Here is a 20,306-nt window from a genome sequence, read left to right as displayed (position 1 = left end):
AGACAGGAGGACAAACCTTAAACTACAACAATGAATACTTTTCAAATGAAAAGCTGGTGCATCTGGTAATAAACAGTAAAGACGAGAGTAAACACATCTCAATGTTAAGTGCACAAGCAGCACAACATAACTTGTACCTTTTTTTTACACACCTCAAAATAAAATAAAGTTCACCATATCAGTCCTTCAACCCCTCTCTCTTTTGATCTCAATAAAATAAATAAAAAATGCAGCAGATGACAAGACAAAACGAAAACTTCAACTCTAACTAAAAGTAAAGTGCAATCTTTGTACTTCAAATGAAAGCTGGTGCACCTGGCTGGTAAAGACATCAAGATAAGTGCACCACATTTTAGGCCTGCATTGACCTCTCTTAACATCTCAAAATAAAAAAGTGCACCATATTATAGGATAAAACAAAAATATTACAAACTAAAATGAAGTGCACTATATATACTTTTCAAAATAAAACTGCATCAGGTAATAAAGAAAAGGTTGTGATTTGTGAACATAAGTCCTAATGCAATCACTTGAACATCAATGGCAGGTTCTTCTTCACAAACAGAAGCATCTCTGCATTCTCACCAGTGAGCCTGTTTCTTTTTTCATCTATGACATTACTAGCCAAGCTAAACAGGCGCTCACTGTCAACGCTTGTACATGGCGCAGAAAGGTAGGCTTGGGCAAGCGAAGCAAGTGCAGGGTATTGCTGTTTATAGACGCTCCAGTATTTCAATACATCATCACTTCTGCTGATGGGCAACTCAGACAGGTAACCTTGTACCTGCACAGATGAAGGGCTGCCCTGCAGATGCTCTTCCTCAGTAGCACTCTCCTTCAGTATTTCGTCATGCACTGAAAGCAGTAGACTACATGGCTTTTTGGCTGCAGGTTCTGTGGTAGCTTCTGCAACAGGTTCCTCAGGTGTGGCTCTGCTGGTCTTGTCCAGCATAGTCAGCAGCTCCCTTTTCACCCCATCCTTAAAGGGATACTTCACTTTCACATAAAATAAACATTAAAAAAAAATATTAAAAAAAAATGAAAGAAGTTATGGCAAAATAAAGGCCCCCTCACACATTAGTAGGACACTCTAATGCGTGAGGGGGCCATGAATTTTCCATTACTTTTTTCATTTATTTTTAATATATTTTTTAAATGTTTCCCCGACCCAAAAGTGAAGTATCCCTTTAACTTCTGCAGAGAAGTAGCGATTTTTGTACCTTTTGTATGAAGAGACAAAAAGAAAAAAAAAATGTTTTAGTTATAGCCAGGCATATCATAATAGTTGTGCACATACACAAAAGCAGGTAGTAAAAAGGCAACAATAAAACATTTAATTAAATACATTATTTTTTAATGATTTATATATAATTTATAATGTTATGTTTTGATATAGCCAGGCAAACACATTAGCCTATAGCTTAGTATAGCAATGCATATGTTCATGTAAGAATAGTAGTAGGCTAATAAACATAGTTATGTTACATTATTAGCAGTATGTATGTTAGTAACTTATAACTTGCCTGGGATACAGAATGGTGGCCACAGTGTAGAGTGGATTCTTCTCGATGTCGCCGAACCTTCTCTGGACCGCTTCCAACAGCGTCGCCTTCGCGGTGCCCACACCATGGTCTATGTCTGCTGTTCTCTCCAAAATGCGCTTCAGTGCAGTGATAGCAGGAATGACATCTGCGGCTGTTGCTGCCGAGGAGCTAATTTCTTTAGTGAGTTCCTCGAAAGGTGCAAGGAGGCTCAAAACATTCTCAATTAAACCCCACTGATGTGTGTTGAGTACGGCCGGGAGGTCGTGCTCTGCTGCGTATGCTCCCAGGACACGTCTCTGTTCTAGCAGCGACTGCAACATGTAGAACGTGCTATTCCACCGAGTGGATACATCTTGCTGCAAGCGTTTCTTGGTCTGACCGAAATCCCCCTGGATAGCATGAAATCTTGAATAGGCTAGCGATGAGTGTTTAAAATGAGTTACCATTTTCCTTCCTATTGCCACAGCATCAATAATACTGCACTGGGACTGCAGTCCCTCATTCACCGCTAACTGCAGTGTATGCACCATACATCCTAAACTCGGCAACTTGCCGTCATCTAGTGCTTTGACCATATTTCTAGCGTCACGCGACACAACATGAACCCTCTTCTTGTCTATATTCCACGTGTCCAGCATATTTTCAAATTTGGCTTTTAGATTAGCAGCAGTGTGGGACCCAGGGCATTCTTCACAGTGTAGAAGGACTTGCTGTCACACAAAGTCATCGTCCACCCATTGTGCAGTGAGGCTCAACATTGACATCAAGCTCACATTAGATGTCCAAATGTCCGTTGTGAAACTGACTGGAGATTTACTAGCTTCTAGCAGGCTGCGTATATGGGTTTCAACAACAGCAAACAACTCTGGCAGCGCTTTTTCAGTAAAATATTTCCTACTTGGCAATTTGTACCGTGGACTCAGCTGTTTTACCAGACTTTTGAAGCCTCTATCCTCGACCACGGAAAACGGCTGGTCATCCAGTGCCATGAACTCCATTATTTTTCTTGTTGTGACTTTGTCCTTCTCTGTGTTAATGTCGAAAAGAGCAGCCGCAGGTGGTTGCGCGTCTGCATGTGGGGGAGGGGGGGCTGCTGCATTCCTTGTTTTCGCAGCAGTATCCTCGTCGTATTTTGCAGACAAACCGGGGTGCTTTGATAAGTGTCGTCTTAAGTTTGTTGTTCCAAAAGTTTTCGGGGTTGATCCTCCACGGCTTACTTTTAACTTGCATTCGTTGCAAAGAGCATGCTTTATATCATCCTGGCACACAGTGAAATAACTCCAAATCAGCGACATGTTATTTTTTTCTTTTTCTTCCGGAATCTCAGTCTGCTCAGCTGCTTCGCTCGCTTTGTTTGAACGCAATGCTGCGCAGCGCGCATGCGTATCAATTTGACCGGCAGAAACAGGAAGTTACGTTAGTGACCGGCCGAGCACCGATCCAGCCGGTTGGACCTAAAACCGGATTTTTTAATCGGTGGCCGATTAATCGGTGCATCTCTAGATATTAAATACGTCTATGGGATTCAGAATGGGGGTGAAAAACCGTGAACCAGGTAGACAAACCTAGGATGTGTAAATTACGTCAGACTTCGGTGCTCTATAACCTGGAAACCCTGCTCTCTCTGTCTCTCTCTCTGTCTCTCTCTCTGTCTCTCTCTCTCTCTCTTTCTCTCTCTCTCTTTTTCAGATGATGATGATGGAGAGACTTCAGGAAGGGTTGCAAAGAGAGGAAAGAAAGGTAAACCGTTTTAGTTCAATAGATTACAATAAATCAGGATTGTGACAGCTAGATAATTCCATCTTCATATCTCACAAGTAAGATTTTCTTTCTCACAATTGTTTTTAAATCTAAGAATTTGAGACACAAACTTAGTATTCTGAGATATAATGCAGTATTCTTTTAGAATGCTGGATGAGGCCATGTTCCCACAATCCACATTGTATCAGTGGGCTGCCGTAGCTTAATGAGTAGAGAGGCCTTCTGGGAAACAGAAGGTCTGCATCCCGGCCCATGTAGAATTAATTGTTACTTCAATACTAGAGAGATACTTACTTATATTATATGTCTAGTAAGGAGAGACCTCATGGTACAGACACTTCTATACTAGAGATACTTATATTGTCTGTCTGTCTGTCTGTCTGTCTGTCTGTCTGTCTGTCTGTCTGTCCCCTAACCAAATACATATACTTATACATTTCAGGGAATTTTACTTAAAGGGTCTACACCATGAAAATCACTTTTTTCTTGTTTTTTTGTATTTTTTGGGGTCCCCAGTGTCTCTTGTACCCAAAAAAATGTTTTTTTTTTAAAATTCAGTCATTCCTTCTCATTTCATGGATTTCCAGAATGGGCGTGTCTGAACAGGCGATCTCAGAATGGAAATGTTTATGATGTCTGACAAACATTATTGATGGCAAACCCAATGTTAAATGAAAAGTGCCCGAATCGCTCCGAAACTTTTTCTACCCCCCCTAAGTGGGGGTCTACGAACAAATACTTCGGGCTCGGATTTTGGCTCCGCCCCCCGGAAGTGGGTGAAACAGGCACCTCAAACACTTGGTGGAATTGTTCAAAAATGTTCAAAGTGTTTTTTTTTCGATTTTGTATTTTTCTTAGATGCTTCTTTTTATGCAGATGTTTTCCTTTTTTTCCCCTTTTTTTCAATAATTCTTTTAAATATTTTTTTGTATTAACAGACAGAATTGCTCAGTAGCCCCCCCCTGCCCAAGAGGACGTTTTGGTATTGCAGCTGAAAGCGCTGTATAAGCCAGAGACAATTGACTTGGGATGAGTATATCTGAGTGATGATTTAGGCTCAAACCTTTTGAAAAAGGTTTGAGGGACATACACCATATGATATTAAATATCAATTTTTTTTTTTTTATTCATGGTGTAGCGGTAGCTCCTTTAAGTGAATTTGTTAACCTTGTTTCCACCCTTGATAAGTGAAGTCAAAATAAAACTAATGTGAGATACTGTTTATTTCATTACAAGCCCTCACATGTGTTGCTATGACAATCCATGTCACATTGTATCATTGGGCTGCCATAGCTTAATGAGTAGAGGCGCCTTCTGGGAAACAGAAGGTTTGCATCCCGGCTCCAGTTTACATCTAGAATTAATTGTTAATTCCATACTAGAGAGATACTTATATTATATGTCTAGTAAGGAGAGGTCTCAATGTACAGACACTTCTATACTAGAGATACTTATATTATATGTCTAGTAAGGAGAGGTCTCATGGTACAGACACTTCTATACTAGAGATACGTACAGACTATTTCACCAACATCTTTACACCTGTAAACCTGTGATGTAACAACAAAGCTGATTCTGATCATAGGTTGTTTCAGCCTCAGTAAACACATCGGAACACAAAACATTGGTAAATGCTAAACTTGAGCTTAATTTGAATATCAAAGTAATATCAAAGTAACAAAACAGACCAGGATTTTAACATTCCTTTTTATCATCAATGGAATTGGAGATTTCACATTTAGATTCAAGTGTTACATGTTTCATTATTACAGATTTGCTGATGAAAACAAAAGAGGAGGATGCAAAGCCTATTGAATTCTACCAAAACAAGCTCCAAACAAATGTCGAGGACCCATTCACATGTTTACCTGAAGGGTCAGTCCAACGGACAGATAAGAAGGATTTTGAAGATTGCTACACACATGTCAGCATCATACATGTGGACGACACAGAGATCAGCTGTGAGCATGAGGTCAGACAGATGGAGAGGAAGAAAGCATGGCAGGAGATCCCGCAGAGTGAAATGGTGATGAAGAAAGCAGGACAGGAGGTCCAACTCAGTGACATCTTTAAACACCCTTCTGGAAAAAACAAACGCATTAGAACAGTGATCACCATTGGTAATGCAGGAGTTGGCAAAACCTTTCTCGTACACAAGTTTATCTCTGACTGGGCAAAGAAAAAACATCAACATCCTCACCTCACATTTGTGTTCCAATTCCGCCACCTAAATTTGCTGCAGGGACGAAGGTTCAGTTTGGTACAGCTAATTCATGAATGCATCGACGCAACCAAATGCATCCCAAAGGAAGCTCTTAATGACATCTTCACTGAGCTGCAGAAGTCAGGAAACCCAAATTATGACAACAGCCCCTTCAAACTTTTGTTTGTATTTGATGGTTTAGACGAAAGCATCCTTCCGCTGCACTTTGAGACTAAGCCTAAGTCTAACCATGACTGCTCTGATGACTTCTCCCGACCCGTCCCACTGGAAGATCTTCTAGTAAACCTCATGAAAGGGAAACTGCTTCGCTGTGCTCACATCTGGATAACCACCCGCCCTGTTGCAGCCAAACAGATCCCTTCTCAGTTTGTTGACATGTGGATGGAGGTGAAAGGGTTCACTGATGCCATGAAGGAGGAGTACTTCAGGAAGAGATTCAGTGATGAGAAGATGGCCAGCAGAATCGTCTCGCACTTGAAGACATCAAAGAACCTCCACATCATGTGTGAAATCCCAGTCTTCTGTTCAATGGCTGCCACCGTTCTCCGTGACATTTTTAGGAGAGACGAGAAAGGACAGCTGCCAAAGACCATGACTGAGATGTACTGCTACTTCATGATGGTTCATACAAAGAGGAATAAGCTAAAGTTTGATGAGACACATGAGCTGAATCAACAGCAGCTCATGGAGACTGACAGTGTGTTTTTTCTGAAGCTGGGCAGGCTGGCATTTGAACATCTGAAGAAAGGCAGCATCATTTTCTACCAAGAAGACCTGGAAGAGTGTGGTCTTGATGTGAAAGAAGCCTCACTGTACTCAGGAGTGTGCACAGAGATCTTCAAAGGAGAGAGTGTGCTCTTCCAGAAAAGGGTCTACTGCTTTGCTCATCTGAGCATCCAGGAGTTTCTGGCTGCAGTCTACCTTTTCCACTGTTTCACACAGAAGAACATGAAGGTACTGAAGCCATTCCTGGAAGAAGAAGAAGAAGAAGAAGAAGAAGAAGAAGAAGAAGAAGATGAAGAAGAAGAAGAATATGAAGAATATGATGAAGAAGAAGAAGAAGAAGAAGAAGAAGACGAAGAAGAAGAAGAAGAAGATGATATGACCCTGGATGACTTCCTATACAGAGTCATGAAAAAAGCCCTCAAGAATGGTCACCTGGACCTCTTTGTGCGCTTCCTTCATGGTCTCTCACTGGAGTCCAACCAGAGTCTGTTAGGAGGCCTGTTGGGTCCAACAGAGAAGAGTTCAGAGAGCATCCAGAGAGCTATCAGCAACCTGAAGGAGATGACCACTAGTGATTATGACTTTCCTGACATGTGTATCAACATCTTCCACTGTTTGATGGAGATAAACGACCACTCAGTATTTCAGGAGATCCAACAGTACCTGAAGTCAGGGGACCGATCAAAGACAGAACTGTCTCCAACCCAGTGTTCAGCTCTGGCCTTCATGCTGCAGATGTCAGATGTTCTGGATGAGTTGTACCTGGACACATACAACACATCAGAGGAGGGGCGTCTAAGACTGATCCCAGCTGTGAGGAACAGCAGAAAGGCTCGGTTAGTAGTCTTGTGGATAGAACACCTACTAGAACAGAGTCAATCTACCTTCACACCACCGCAACTAGATATGATGGTTAAAATAAAACATTGTTTCTCAAAGTGTGGTCCGGTGACCCCCAGGTGTCCAGTTCCAGGGGGTCCCCAGCAAAATAAGGAATGGTTAAACACTTTGAACTTAATTTTATTCTTCAGCTATTCGAAAATATCCGATCTACAAGCTCATGACGTGTCGCGACTCACTGAGCTTGTAGATCTTTTTTTTTCTTCAATTGTCTATATAATATACTGTATATACACTTCCTTAAATAATTGAGAAATGTTGAATAACTTTTACATTTTTAACAACATATTATCTTCTCTTATGTGGGTCCGCGGCCAATCACATTTTCTTGACATGACAATGTTTGAGAACCAAAAGATCCAGTATCCACTCTCTCAAATAGTGACTGGTGGTGTTGTGTTTATGTAAATAAAGACAGGTAAAAAAACATGACTAATAGTCTAAAAGGCATGCTAGTTACACCCACCTAGACCAGCACTCTCACTAGTTTGGCTAAAAAGGAAAGTATAGTAAAATAAGTCAGGTAGCTGATCTACAAGCTCACAGTTGTGAGGTGCTCATTAACAACTCATTGAGTGCCAAGTAAATAAAACAATAATTACCCAGAGTGCCAGAGATTTTTCATTTATCTTACCTTTTTAAGTAGTCTTTAGTATGATCGATCCTACTAATGGTTGGTAATGACAGGGGCTTTCACTGCGCTTCAGTGGAAAAAAAAAACATTTCCACCGCAAGAAAAAAAGCAACTGGAGTTACAGCTGACTTTCTGCAGACGTTAACCAGGAAGTAGATGGAGCATAGTTCTGTTACATAGCCTAGATGGAGTTCCTCCCCTTAAGGCTATGGTACTTCCGAGCCAATGTGCCCGCACCACAGGCTGCATTGCCTCTCGTCTGTAGTAAAAATAAAAAATACACTTTCGCTACTCACCAAAACAAAGATGGTTTTATGGAGTTGAAAGCCAACTCTACTAAGTGGGAACACTCTGAGCCCCCCCCCCTCACGTCTAAAATACACTTCTTGGCCAAAATGTAAAATAATCCACCGGACGGAGACACTACTTCTTTGTTTTTTAAATCTTTGACAGCGCCATCACGGCGCCAACTGCCACACAGGTCAGAGGACCGCATTACACCTTGAGATAACGTCTCATTGGATGTTTATTCGGTTCTGCAACGTTAGAGGCGCTGTTCAATTTTTTAAAAAAAACAGGAAGTGTTTCTCCGTCCGGTGGATTATTTTACATTTTAGACGCGAGGGGGGTTGCTCAGAATGTTCCCAATTAGTAAAGTTGGCTTTCAACTCCATAAAACAAGTCTTTGTTTTGGTGAGTGGCGAAAGTGTATTTTTTGTGTATGTTGTGATCATGTGATCTCTAGATCTCTCTGCCATGCAGCCTGAAATGGTGGCTCATAGGAAACACAAGGGCGCCATCTAATGATAAACACTGAAAACACAGTTTGGACGTATTATCCGTCAATGGCGCTCTGGGCAAATAAAACATTGGACGGATTATACGTCAATGGCACAGAATGAGTTAATGCCATGCAACCAATAGATCCCAGCTCTGAAATGGAAAAAATTAAGTTAAATATATATATTTTTGTGCCAGGTTTTATATTATATATAAGGATGCACTGTATTGTAACCAAAAGCAGCTTTAATTTTACTTGTAAAATTGATTGATTGAATACTTTATTAGACAGAAATGTAAACAGCATGAGGTACAGTCAGACATTTAGGCTCAAAGGATAACACAAAAAAGTCCTGGGGACCATTGTGGTCCTATGTATTCAATTCATAGGCATAAACATGGCATAAACATAATATATATCATCAACAAATACAAAACACTATTACTGTATGTACAAAGAAGAAAAAGGAAATGTCGGCAGTGAATGTCACCCTCTTTCTATGGGAACATTGCGTTAACCTCCCCTTGTGGTCTCCTGGTAGATGTTTTTTCAGGCCTGTTTTAAAATAATCCAGTGATCCACATTTCCACAGATCGTTGTGGCTCCCTCTAGTATTGACACTCACTTTGTAACCAAGTAGTTAGTCAGGTAATAAACAAAAATTCTAAACAACATGCTACATAGTACTTTTTGGCCAAAGGGTGGCGCTAGATGAAAGACTGTGGGGTCACTTAATTGGTAGGATTGTCAAGTTTCATGACAATCCTCACATTAGATTTACACACATCATGTGTGCAAGTGAACATTTTGGTCTAAAGGTGGCGCTAGAGTAGAGGTCATGGGGTCAGTAAAAGAAGTAGGTTTAATCCTGTGGGGAGAATGAATGTGATCAACAAGTTTCATGACAATCTGACCAGTACATTTAGAAATGTTGAGTGACAGTGAACGTTTTGACCTAATGGTGGCGCTAGAGGAAATACTATTAAGCCTTAAAATCAGTAAGTGGGTCATCCTCTGGGGAGCATGAAGGAGAACCGTTTTTTATATTATTGTTCAAGATATTTAGTTTATGATATGTTTATGTAAGCTCACAATGTAGTGTGTTGCGACATGCTATGAGCTTGTAGATCTGCTATTTTAATTGAATGTTCAGCCCAGAATAGGGTGACCTGACCAAATGGTGGCGCTCTACCTTACAATATGTGCAACATTTCTAACTGGATAGAATATATCTTAGTTAACTTCATTGACAATGAATGTGGACTAATCTGTTTGATCATCTCTGATTTTACGTTTCATCTTTACAGACTTGCTGGCTGTGACCTCGAGGAGACACACTGGGAAGTTGTGTCTTCAGCTCTCAGCTCTAATCCTTCACATCTAACAGAACTGGAAATCACTGGGAGCGAGTATCTGCAGGATCTGGAGTATCCACGCATGGAGCAGTATTCATTCATGGAGATTCTCTCTGGTGGACTGAAGAGTCCACATTGCAGACTGCAGATTCTAAGGTCAGATTAATTTACCACCATTATTGTTTTTATTAGTTATGTTTTATAATGTATTATTATTATATATTTTTAAATATTTATGTTTGGGCTTTGTATGCCTTTATTTATAGTACAGTAGGTAGACAGGAAATGGGGAGAGAGAGATGGGGAGTGACACGCAGCAAAGGCTGTCGGGATCAGGATTTGAACCCGCGATGCGCTGTCAGGCTACTTTGGAGCCTAGGGACTGCTACGCCAGGGGCCCAGGACTGTTTTATCATTTATTATGTGATTTAAACATGAATACTGTGGTGAGACTTTATTTGAAGAGTGTGAATAAGGTTGACATCATGGTAACCCACACTGACTAGAATAATGATAAGGTACAGTGACTACTGTATGTGATCCATCATGGCTGCTAGGGAATGATCACATCAGTTATGTAATCATTTGACTGTCAAACTGGTGTAAACCAGTTTGACTGGAAGGTTTGCTGGTTGCTCAGCCCACCAGCACCAGCAGTCTAATCAATTATGATCACTGTTGTGTCTTTTTATCACATTTCTAACAACACAGATTTTCCACACATATTTAGTGAAAGTCACAGAAATCAAAACTGCTACATGCATGTTGTTGAGAAAAGTATTTTACATTTAATAAATTAATTCATATATAATATTTATTAAATAATTTGTATTGTTTGTATATCTATCTATCTATCTATCTATCTTATGTGTGTTGTTTACCACAAGGCTTACCACACTGCTAGTTTTGCAACAGTAAGCTGACTGCAGTCCTTTTAACAAATCCTATACTTTTGCAGTCAATGTTTCTCGACAATCGGCCTGCGGTTCTCATAGTTAATAGTTTTCCATAACACCTGGTGCTAGCTTCAGGCTTGTTAGAGCTAATGTAAATTGTTTTTCCCCAAAAAAACTTTTTTTACAGTGCAAACAAGAAAAGATATTCAAGATTATTATTTTACAGTGTACTTTTTTTTTTTTTCTTCTTCTTTTTTTTTCTCACAATGTTACAGTGTTATAGTCCCATCTGGGGTGCCATTTTTCTATGTAACGGTTTGGCCAAATACAAAATGGTCTGGGGTGCCAGCCAGGTAGCTAACCTGACAAAATGTTCAATAATAGTAGCCTAACCACTACATAAGGCTGTGCATGAATTGTCCGTCTTCTCTACACACCCTATAAATACACACTGTAACACACAATAAACTTCAGACACCAGAGATTGTCGATAACTACGTTTAGTTATATTAATATAGTTCAGGTTATATGGTACAGTTCAGGTTCATACATATAGTTCCAGTTACACACAGTTCCAGTGAGTTAGGTCGAGCCCACAAACATTTCCCACATAGACCGACGGGTCCTCGTAACCCCGCACGTAACCAGAAAACCTCCGTTCTGTCGCGGTCTTGTCTGTGAGGTTGCTAGGCTACTACTCACGTTCGCTCGTTTCGTTTCGGTTTCGAATTGAGTTCACTGCTCCGAGGGGTTATACTCCTGTGATCAGAAAGTGATCTCCAAGTACTGTGTCCTCTCCGTGTGATCCTCTGTATCCTCCGTCCCGAGCAACATGACAAAAGCTAACTGTGCATAAAACAAACAAACAAACAAACGCACGGCGGCAGCGAGCCCAGGCAGCCAGTCCTCCCGTCACTCCGACAAGACGCCAACTTTCATCTCTCTGGTAGTGACGTCACGCCATTCATAAAAGCCAGTGTGGCTGGCCACCGTCATCACGTGAATGAACTGACACATATAATAAGTCAGGGGTGGCGATGCACCGCTAATCACCACAGTCTATAGACGAATCCACAGACGCGCTGCCTGTAGGCAGCCATAGCTGTGGTGTCAACGCTCTGCACCGCGACACCGCAGCAATGGCCGCCTACAGGCAGCGCGTCTATGGATTTGTCTATGGGACTGCGTGTGTACACACGCAGTCCTATAGACAGCCCTCGAAAAAGGGGCGTGCACTTCCGTTTACATTTATTCCCCCACCCAGGAAAGGGGGCATGGCTGTGGAAAGGGGGCGCGCCTGTAAAAAACACATGTAATCTGTGTCATTCACAACACATACACAGTCCAATTGGATATGTTTATATCCAATAAATTCTTGTTTGACTGGACAGGGGAAGCTAGTGAAAAAGTGAAACGTACATGCAGAGAAATTTTTTTTTTCAGACCTGTTGCTGTCATAGAGCTTTATAAAAAATGTTTGCTTGTTCCCAAAGGGTATGTCAGTGACGTTGTTGTGTAACCCATTTAGACCTGAGGCCGATTCTAAAAACACCTTCTAAATCCTGACCTAAGTTTTCTGAAAAACTTCAAATATGTATTCAAAAATTACAAAACATTGTAGCAAGAGGAACCCCAAAAGGGGTTCCCGTCCTGAAAGGTATTGTATATTTTCCATAGTGAAAGGGCTGAAACACAAGTTTACCTGGAGGAGGCTTAAGGAGAAAAGTTCCAGTCAAGGTTTTGAAGTCAGGGCATATTTTATTCAGTCCGACCCATGGCGGTTGCCCATGATGGCCGGATTAGCAACGCACACATTCACATGGCAAGCAAATTACTTTATACACTGTTTACCTCCTGCTCACAAGGGGAGGGGACAGGTAATTAAGCCCACCTCTAATCCCTGTTTGGCCAATCACACACAAACAGAGTACTGGAGTTTCGTGACCGAGCCCCCGGCAACATCCTGGTAAAACACATTAGCAATAGCATGTATTCCCTATATGACATATACAAGTTATCAATTATACTTCAAAATATAACCTGTTTGATAATACTTGTTCAACATCTCTCAGGCTTTAGAATAAGTCCACACACATTATACATTCCTGATTGTAAACGGCAGTTAAAAATACAATGAGTCAACAAAGACGGCAGTTACTTTAAGACTGAATATTTTCTCCAAATGACGTTTCTCTTTGTTAGCCACACAAGTCAACTTCAGTATATGTTTTACCCAGAACTAATACCATATAAAAAGTAACCTTGTGTTTTAACCCAATGATTTAAATAAACGTTAAAGGCTGCTCAGACAGGTATGCAAAATGAATCCATGCCTGACACTCTGTCCCCCATGGGGCCAAGCTTCAAATGGACCGGGGCTTCCTGAGTACAATAGGACAAAAGCTCATTTTCTATAGGTAAACACAAGTCCCCTTTGTTAATCAATTTGAGGTGTTGTATCTGCACTTTCCCAAACACCCACTGTGTCAATGTTGCCAACCTTACAGACCACTTGGCCCTGCTCTTCCTGTTGACTCACATAAGGAGAGATAGCAGAACTTAACAAACCTGTATTGTTTTATATCCTAGTTTTCATACATGACTGTCAAACAAATAGGGGGTTCCCGCCCAAAATTAGTTAAATGATCTACACCATGAATTAATTTTTGTTTTTTTTATATTTAATATCATATTGTTTATGTCCCTCAAACGTTTTTCAAAAGGTTTGAGCCTAAATCAACCCCTAGATATACTCATTCCAACTAACTTCTCTCTGGCTTATAAAGCACTTTCACCTGCAATACCACATTGTCCTGATTTGCACGTGGCGCTATTGAGCCAGTTTGTATGCATGTTTTCTCCTGGTTCTGAGTGGAAAAAGTAAAGAAAAAAAAGGTAGGGGAGACCAAAAACACACACAAAAGAAGGAAAAGTTCAAATTCATGGTGTAGTGCCTTTAATGTTTTTTTGTGGTGAGTGACAGTGCGTGTGATGTCACGAGGAGATCCTTGGAACTCAACACTACAGTAGATACAGTGATACAGTGGTTCTCAAACCTATTCATGTCATGGACCCCCATCTGAAAATATTTTGTGCCAGGGACCCCCATACAAGATGTGTTAGGGCTGTCATACAAATAATTGTGATTAGCGAGAAAATGGAAATTTTCATTCAAATTTGAAAATGTTCCAAAATATATGAACCTTTCTCAACATGGAAACGATTATGAAGATTATGCAAATCAATTGTGATTATCTCAAATAGTATTTTTATTAGACAATTATGTAATAACAGGAATATTTGCCTGTGAATATTTGCCTATTTTCCAAAAATATTGTTTGTTTTCACATTTCACAGATTTTTTATAAATGGCAGATCTACAAGCTCACAATGCATCACGATGTGACACATTGTGAACTTATAGATCTGCTGTTTTAGTACGGTGGGAAATTGCCGTTTTCAATACACGATAGTGCACTTGGTGATACAAGCAAGAAATTTGGCACAGATGTTCTTCTTATGACCCTAATTGATAATCAACCTCTGGCCAAACAAAAATCCTAAGATTTCAAGATGGCCACCACCAGTTTTCAAAATGGCTGCAACTGGGCCAACATTTTGGACTATATCACTTTGCTGGGGCTGTAAATCTTTGATTTCCCCCTTATTTTGAGAATATGTTCTGAAGGTATTTCTACCAAGTAAGATAAAAAAAATATATTAGGTTCCAATATGGCGGCATATTTTCCAATATGGCTGCCGATAAATTCCATAAATGTACATTCACATGAGCTTGTAGCACATGTATTTGTATTAATTACCATACACAGAATCAATTTATAGCACATTTTAAAGTGATTTGGTAGCTTTTTAATGACCTAGGGCAACAGACTTTTCAATATGTTCACCAATAAATACAAAAACGTAGATATATATAGGGATTTTTTCTCAAACAGGTGCTGACCTTTTTCTCTTTCCGTGGAAGGACAAAACTGTATGGCATCTGCTGAACGCATGAAAGAAGCAAAGACCTGATGACTTTGATCCAATAGCTGATGCATTTTCATGAAGGGGGATCCATCTAAGGTCCTTCGACAGCTTTTTCAAGCCAAGTCTTTGTGTCTGGGTAGCTCAGTCGGTAGAGCTTTCACCTTCGGATCACATGGTCATGGGTTCGATCAGGATCAGTGTATGAGTAGGTACGGTGATTGTGGCGCTCCACCTCAGCAATACCAGGGGGTCTATAAGACCCCTGCGTTCTCAGCTGATACTGACAATAAGTCTCAGACTTACTTAATATGAACAAGTGCAACTGTTATGACAACAACGTCAGTATCTGAGCTGCGAATCATGATGTGTCAGATGCTATCCTCTGCAGCTCTGCCTCAGATAGGCCTACTGACATTGTTGACATAACAGTTTCACTTGTTCAAAGACTTGGCTTGAATTAGCTGTGGATTGCCTTTGGAAGGAGGGAAGGATCTCAGATGGATCCCCGTTCATGAAATTGCATCAGCTATTGAATCAAAGTCATCAGGTCTTTGCTTCCTTCATGCATTCCCGGGATGCCATACAGTTTCGTCCTTCCATGGAAAGGGAAAAAGGTCAGCATGGCAGACAACTTCTCCAAATTAGGTTCAACACCTGTTGCAATAAATGATAAACATATGCAAGTCATTTAGGAGTTCATAGTACTCATGTACGATCGAACTTCATAGAAGTAGTTCCTACAAGGAAGTGAATGCAAGTGAAGTGCATTCCAAGCAGGACATATATGGGGCCAGTCACTCTTGTGCAGTCCTGTTTGCCAAATTATGCCAGAAGCTTACACGATGTGGATGTAAAAAAGCATGTTCTGTTAAATGTTAAATGCTTTAAGTTTGGACTTATCTGCACACCCCTCTGTGGTTGCAGTTGCTAGTACACTGGCCTGTCACTTGCCCAGCCACCATTGTAAATGAGAATGTGTTTATAATGACTTGATAACAAAAAGTAAGCACTAAGCTTTACCAGGCTAATAAATCACTTTCAAATGTTCCATAAATGGATTCTGTGTATGGTAATTAATACAAATACATGTACTACAAGCTCATGTGGATAAACCATAAGCAGATGCAAATTTCTGCAATTTATCGGCAGCCATATTGGAAAACATGCTGCCATATTGGAACCTAATGTTATTTTTTATCGTACTTGGTAGAAATACCTCCAGAACATATTCTCATATATTAAAATAAGCCCCATCAAAGTGATATAGTCCAAAACATTGGCCCAGTTGCAGCCATTTTGAAAACTGGTGGTGGCCATCTTGAAATCTTAGGAATTCTGCGTGGCCAGAGGTTGATTATCAATTAGGGTCATATGAAGATCATCTGTGCCAAATTTCGCGCTTGTGTCACCAAGTGCACTATCGTATCAATTTTCCGCCTTACTATTTTCAAATAGCCTATGTGTATAGGGCTCAAGTGGATACACTGGGGACCCCCTGAAACCCCCTCACGGACATCTTTGGGTCCCCGGACCCCACTTTGAGGACCAGTACAGTACGAGAACGTGGCGTCACACCATTGAAAGTAATATATGAAACCCTCTCAAGATGGCGCCAACCTGTCTATTGAACTGGTGGTCACTCGTTCTAAATGGATACATTATAATTTTGGCCATTGCTTAGAAAGAAAGATCAGAAAGCTAATAATACAGGATACCAGTCATGGGGTTATTAAGCTATTAAGATGTTTTTCTTTATTATTTGTTTGTTAGTCTAGACAGGCTATGCTATTTTCTGAACATGCAGTATTGTGTGTGAATGATGTGTTGTAACACAAGTTGTATTGTGTTATGCTCTAATTTGAATCTTCAAAATGGGATATATTTTATGATAATACTGTTAGCACAGTCATATCTAAAATCCAATACCTGTAATGACCTAATTAAATTAGTTGAAATACATTATTTTATTGTATTTGTTTGACTAAAACGGGACTTGAGTTTTCGTCTTCGGTTCTTTCATCTTGACCACACAAACTGAGGTGGGTGTCTATATTAAAATTGCCTAGAGGGTGGGTGGGTGGAGGGTGCGCAGCGCACTGTTCCTCCGATCCGCACTAAACTTGGCACCAACATTGATTAGGGGTCTGGCATCACAATAGCCACACCAGGGGCCCCTAACGTGATTTGCGCCGTGTAGCGGCCAGAAAATCTAGTTGAGGAAAATAATCCATTATTACATATCTGTGTGTGATAAAAGTATGTGAACCTTTACTTTCAGTAAGTGGTGTGACCCCCTTGTGCAACAATAACTACAACTAAACATTTCTGGTAACTGACGATCAATCCTGTACATGGGCTTGGAGGACTTTTATTCCATTCTGCTGTACAGAAAAACTTAAAGTCAGGACTTTGTCTTGGCTATTCTATAAGACATTAACTTTATTCTTCTTTGTTCCGTCAATGATGGTGTGATGAGGAATGTTCCCTTTGCATACATTCTAACAAACACCCTGGTGCAACTTAGACACATCACGAGTGATGTATCCTGGGGTGATCAGGTGTTTGGTTTCTTTCAACATCATACACCCTCGCCCAGGTGACCCTCTGTGATGACCCTCAGCACCTGGTCATGATGCTATCGGTAGCGCCAGTCTCCCAGTGCTTTTGGACAACAGCTCAAGATGTTCTCCAGCCATCCTCCTCTCTGGCAGAGTGGGCACAGTGGAGTATCTGCCAGGCCCCAGTGGAAGAGGTTGGACGGGCCAATTGTGATCGTATAGACACTTGACAAATCCGGATACACCATGGTGGTGGGCAGGAACATTACCACTGTGCTACCCGAGCACCTGAGCTTGGTCATTTTTAATATGAACAACTTATGTAAATGTCTAGAAAACTATAGTTTGATTATTTTTCTTGGCAGTTAACTTTGTGTAATATATTTTGATCAACTCTTATCTTATATTTAATCTGTTATTACAGACTTGTTGGCTGTGAAATCACCCAGACAGAATTTGAACTTCTGGCTTCAGCTCTCAGCTCTAATCCTTCCCACATAAAAGAACTGGACCTGAGTTACCTCAACCTGCAAGAATCATCAGTGCTGGAGCTTCTCTCTGCTGTACTGAAGAGTCCACTTTGTAGACTGGAAACTCTAAGGTCAGACAATTTGCAATAATTTCTCAACAATTGTTTTATTATTAATGTGATCATAATTATATATACACAATGCAATCTTTATTTGAAGTCGTGTATAAGGTTGATATCATGTTAATCCACACTGACTAATATTAAGGTACAGTAACTATGTACAGCCAAGCTGACATGCAACATTTAAAACTTAATCACCTCTGATCGCATTATAGGTTGAAAGCTTAGTTAGATCATCATCTCCTAGTTTGGAATATTATTTACATTGATATTAATTTCAAATATAAATTCAAAATGTGTCACATTAAGACCATTGTGTCCCAGCTTCTCTTATGCTATACATATATTTATTATTTATACAGTATATTTAGAAAAGAAAACAGACCATTTACGTGACCGATGGTCCTGTAATTATAAGGTACAACAAGAACCTCTCAAAATAATCTGTTATAATCTGTTAAAACCATTCGTTAGTAATGTCTTCATCTGTCTATTGGTAATGGGTCCTAAAATCCTATTGGTAGTTCCAGTTTCCTGTCTGTTTGGTGCTTGTTGAATAATTAAAAAGATGATTTAGATCATATTATTCCTGGCTGCCTACTATTTCCAGACCTTGGATCCCTACTTAAAAGGACCCTAGCTAATAAGCCTTACATGCCTTAATACATTATAACTTCCTTCTGTAACTAAAATTGTCATTTGACAAACATGTAATTTGAAAAACAGTTACAACGTCAAAGGCGCGCCGCCTCTTGTGGACTTGAGCAACGAGAGGCACCGCCGAGCGAGCCGTTAGGCGAGCGAGGTCCACTAGAGCGTTGCGAAGTCCACTAGAGTCGACTCGGCGCCGTTCAAGTTATGTACCGATAGGGACAGAATCGTAAATTATGAATGAATTCATTAATTTCATTTATCAGCCAGCACTATTTTCCACCATGAAGGAAAGCCGGGCATTGCTGTCCTCCTGGAATGCGGAGCATTTCCGCGTATGTCACAGAAGGGAGCGTTCAGTAGGCCAGTCAGAGGCAGGCGGGGGCGGGTCTTTGCGTAACCGGTTTGCAAAATGTATATACGCCTGTGGTCCACCCCTATGGAATGTATGGAATGCATGTACAAATAAAATGTATTTAAAATGTTTTGATACTCATATTAATTAATTAGGAAGTATTAAGTTATTTTTGGGCGGTGAAACCGCCCCTATATGTGAGGTTTAGACAATTGCACCCCCCCAACCCTGCGCTGTGATTGGCCACCAGTGTACCCCCCTAACCCTGCACCGTGATTGGCCAATCACAGTCTATTCAGGACTGTGATTGGCTAGTGAAACATGACACATGTGCATAGCCCTATAAATAGGACTATGCACTTAAAAAAAACACATTTATGTTTTTTTTAAAGTTAGGGGTGTACAATGGTTGGTCCACGATATTACTTTTCTTTAAGTGAACTTCCGTCACTGAGATGACCACTGTGACCACACCGCCCACTTCACACTGGGTGTGATTTTTTATTTGCACATGCATTCCATACATTCCATAGGGCTGGATCACACATGGACAAATTACATCATCAGCAGGCATTGTCCCCCTAGAGTCAAAGATGAACTATTTTTGGGCGGTGAAACCGCCCCTATATGTGAGGTTTGGATATTTGCACACCAAATCCGGCGCTGTGATTGGCCACCAGTGTACCCCCCTAACCCTGCACCGTGATTGGCCAATCACAGTCTATTCAGGACTGTGATTGGCTAGGGAAACATGACACATGTGCATAGCCCTATAAATAGGACTATGCACTTAAAAAAAAAACACATTTATGTTTTGTTTTAAGTTAGGGGTGTTGGTCCACAATATTACTTTTCTTTAAGTGAACTTCCATCACTGTGATGACCACTGTGACCACACCGCCCACTTCACACTGGGTGTGATTTTTTTAAATAAATGAAATATCTAAGGTGTTTTTTCTTTTAGTTATAGAGGGCAATTATAATGTATTAAAGGCAGACTAGGTAACTTTGAGCTCTTAATTGATCCCTTTGAACTTCAAAGGGGTTGTGCACTGAGTTGATTGATTGGGCGATAAAAGTTAGTGCTGCTCACTCGTTAGTGCTCTCTCTAATCAATGAATGCATCAGAGACAGCAATCACTTTGATACCTGTCAGAGAGGGGAGGGGGGAGTGTGTGTTAGGGCTTTCACGACTAGAGATTTTTACAGGTCGACTAATTTGACCCAGTGGTAGTCGACTAGTCGAAATTTACATTAAAAAAAATAAATAAATAAATAAAAAACTTACAAAAAACTAACATTACTATTATTATTATCCTCCTGCCCTTATTTTTATGGT

The 20,306-nt window shown here is 40.5% G+C and overlaps 1 protein-coding gene across 3 annotated transcripts in view; it reads left to right on the top strand.

Annotated features, from left to right (window-relative positions):
* LOC308073763 (NACHT, LRR and PYD domains-containing protein 3-like) overlaps positions 1–20,306 on the top strand; it is a 41,355-nt gene that overhangs the window by 13,446 nt on the left and 7,603 nt on the right. For all 3 annotated transcript variants that reach the window (XM_080412881.1, XM_080412880.1, XM_080412882.1), the window contains exons 6-9: positions 3,234–3,284; positions 5,078–7,091; positions 9,878–10,081; positions 17,794–17,970. In XM_080412881.1, the coding sequence (XP_080269007.1) occupies positions 3,234–3,284; positions 5,078–7,091; positions 9,878–10,081; positions 17,794–17,970 (2,446 nt within the window). The remainder of the gene's footprint in view (positions 1–3,233; positions 3,285–5,077; positions 7,092–9,877; positions 10,082–17,793; positions 17,971–20,306) is intronic.

The sequence above is a fragment of the Gymnoscopelus braueri genome, assembly GCF_963280865.1.
Source record: "Gymnoscopelus braueri genome assembly, chromosome: 18".
NCBI classification, from domain to species: Eukaryota; Metazoa; Chordata; class Actinopteri; order Myctophiformes; family Myctophidae; genus Gymnoscopelus; species Gymnoscopelus braueri.
The sequence above is the reverse complement of the archived record's forward strand: the minus strand, read 5'-3'. Positions and strand labels throughout refer to the sequence as shown.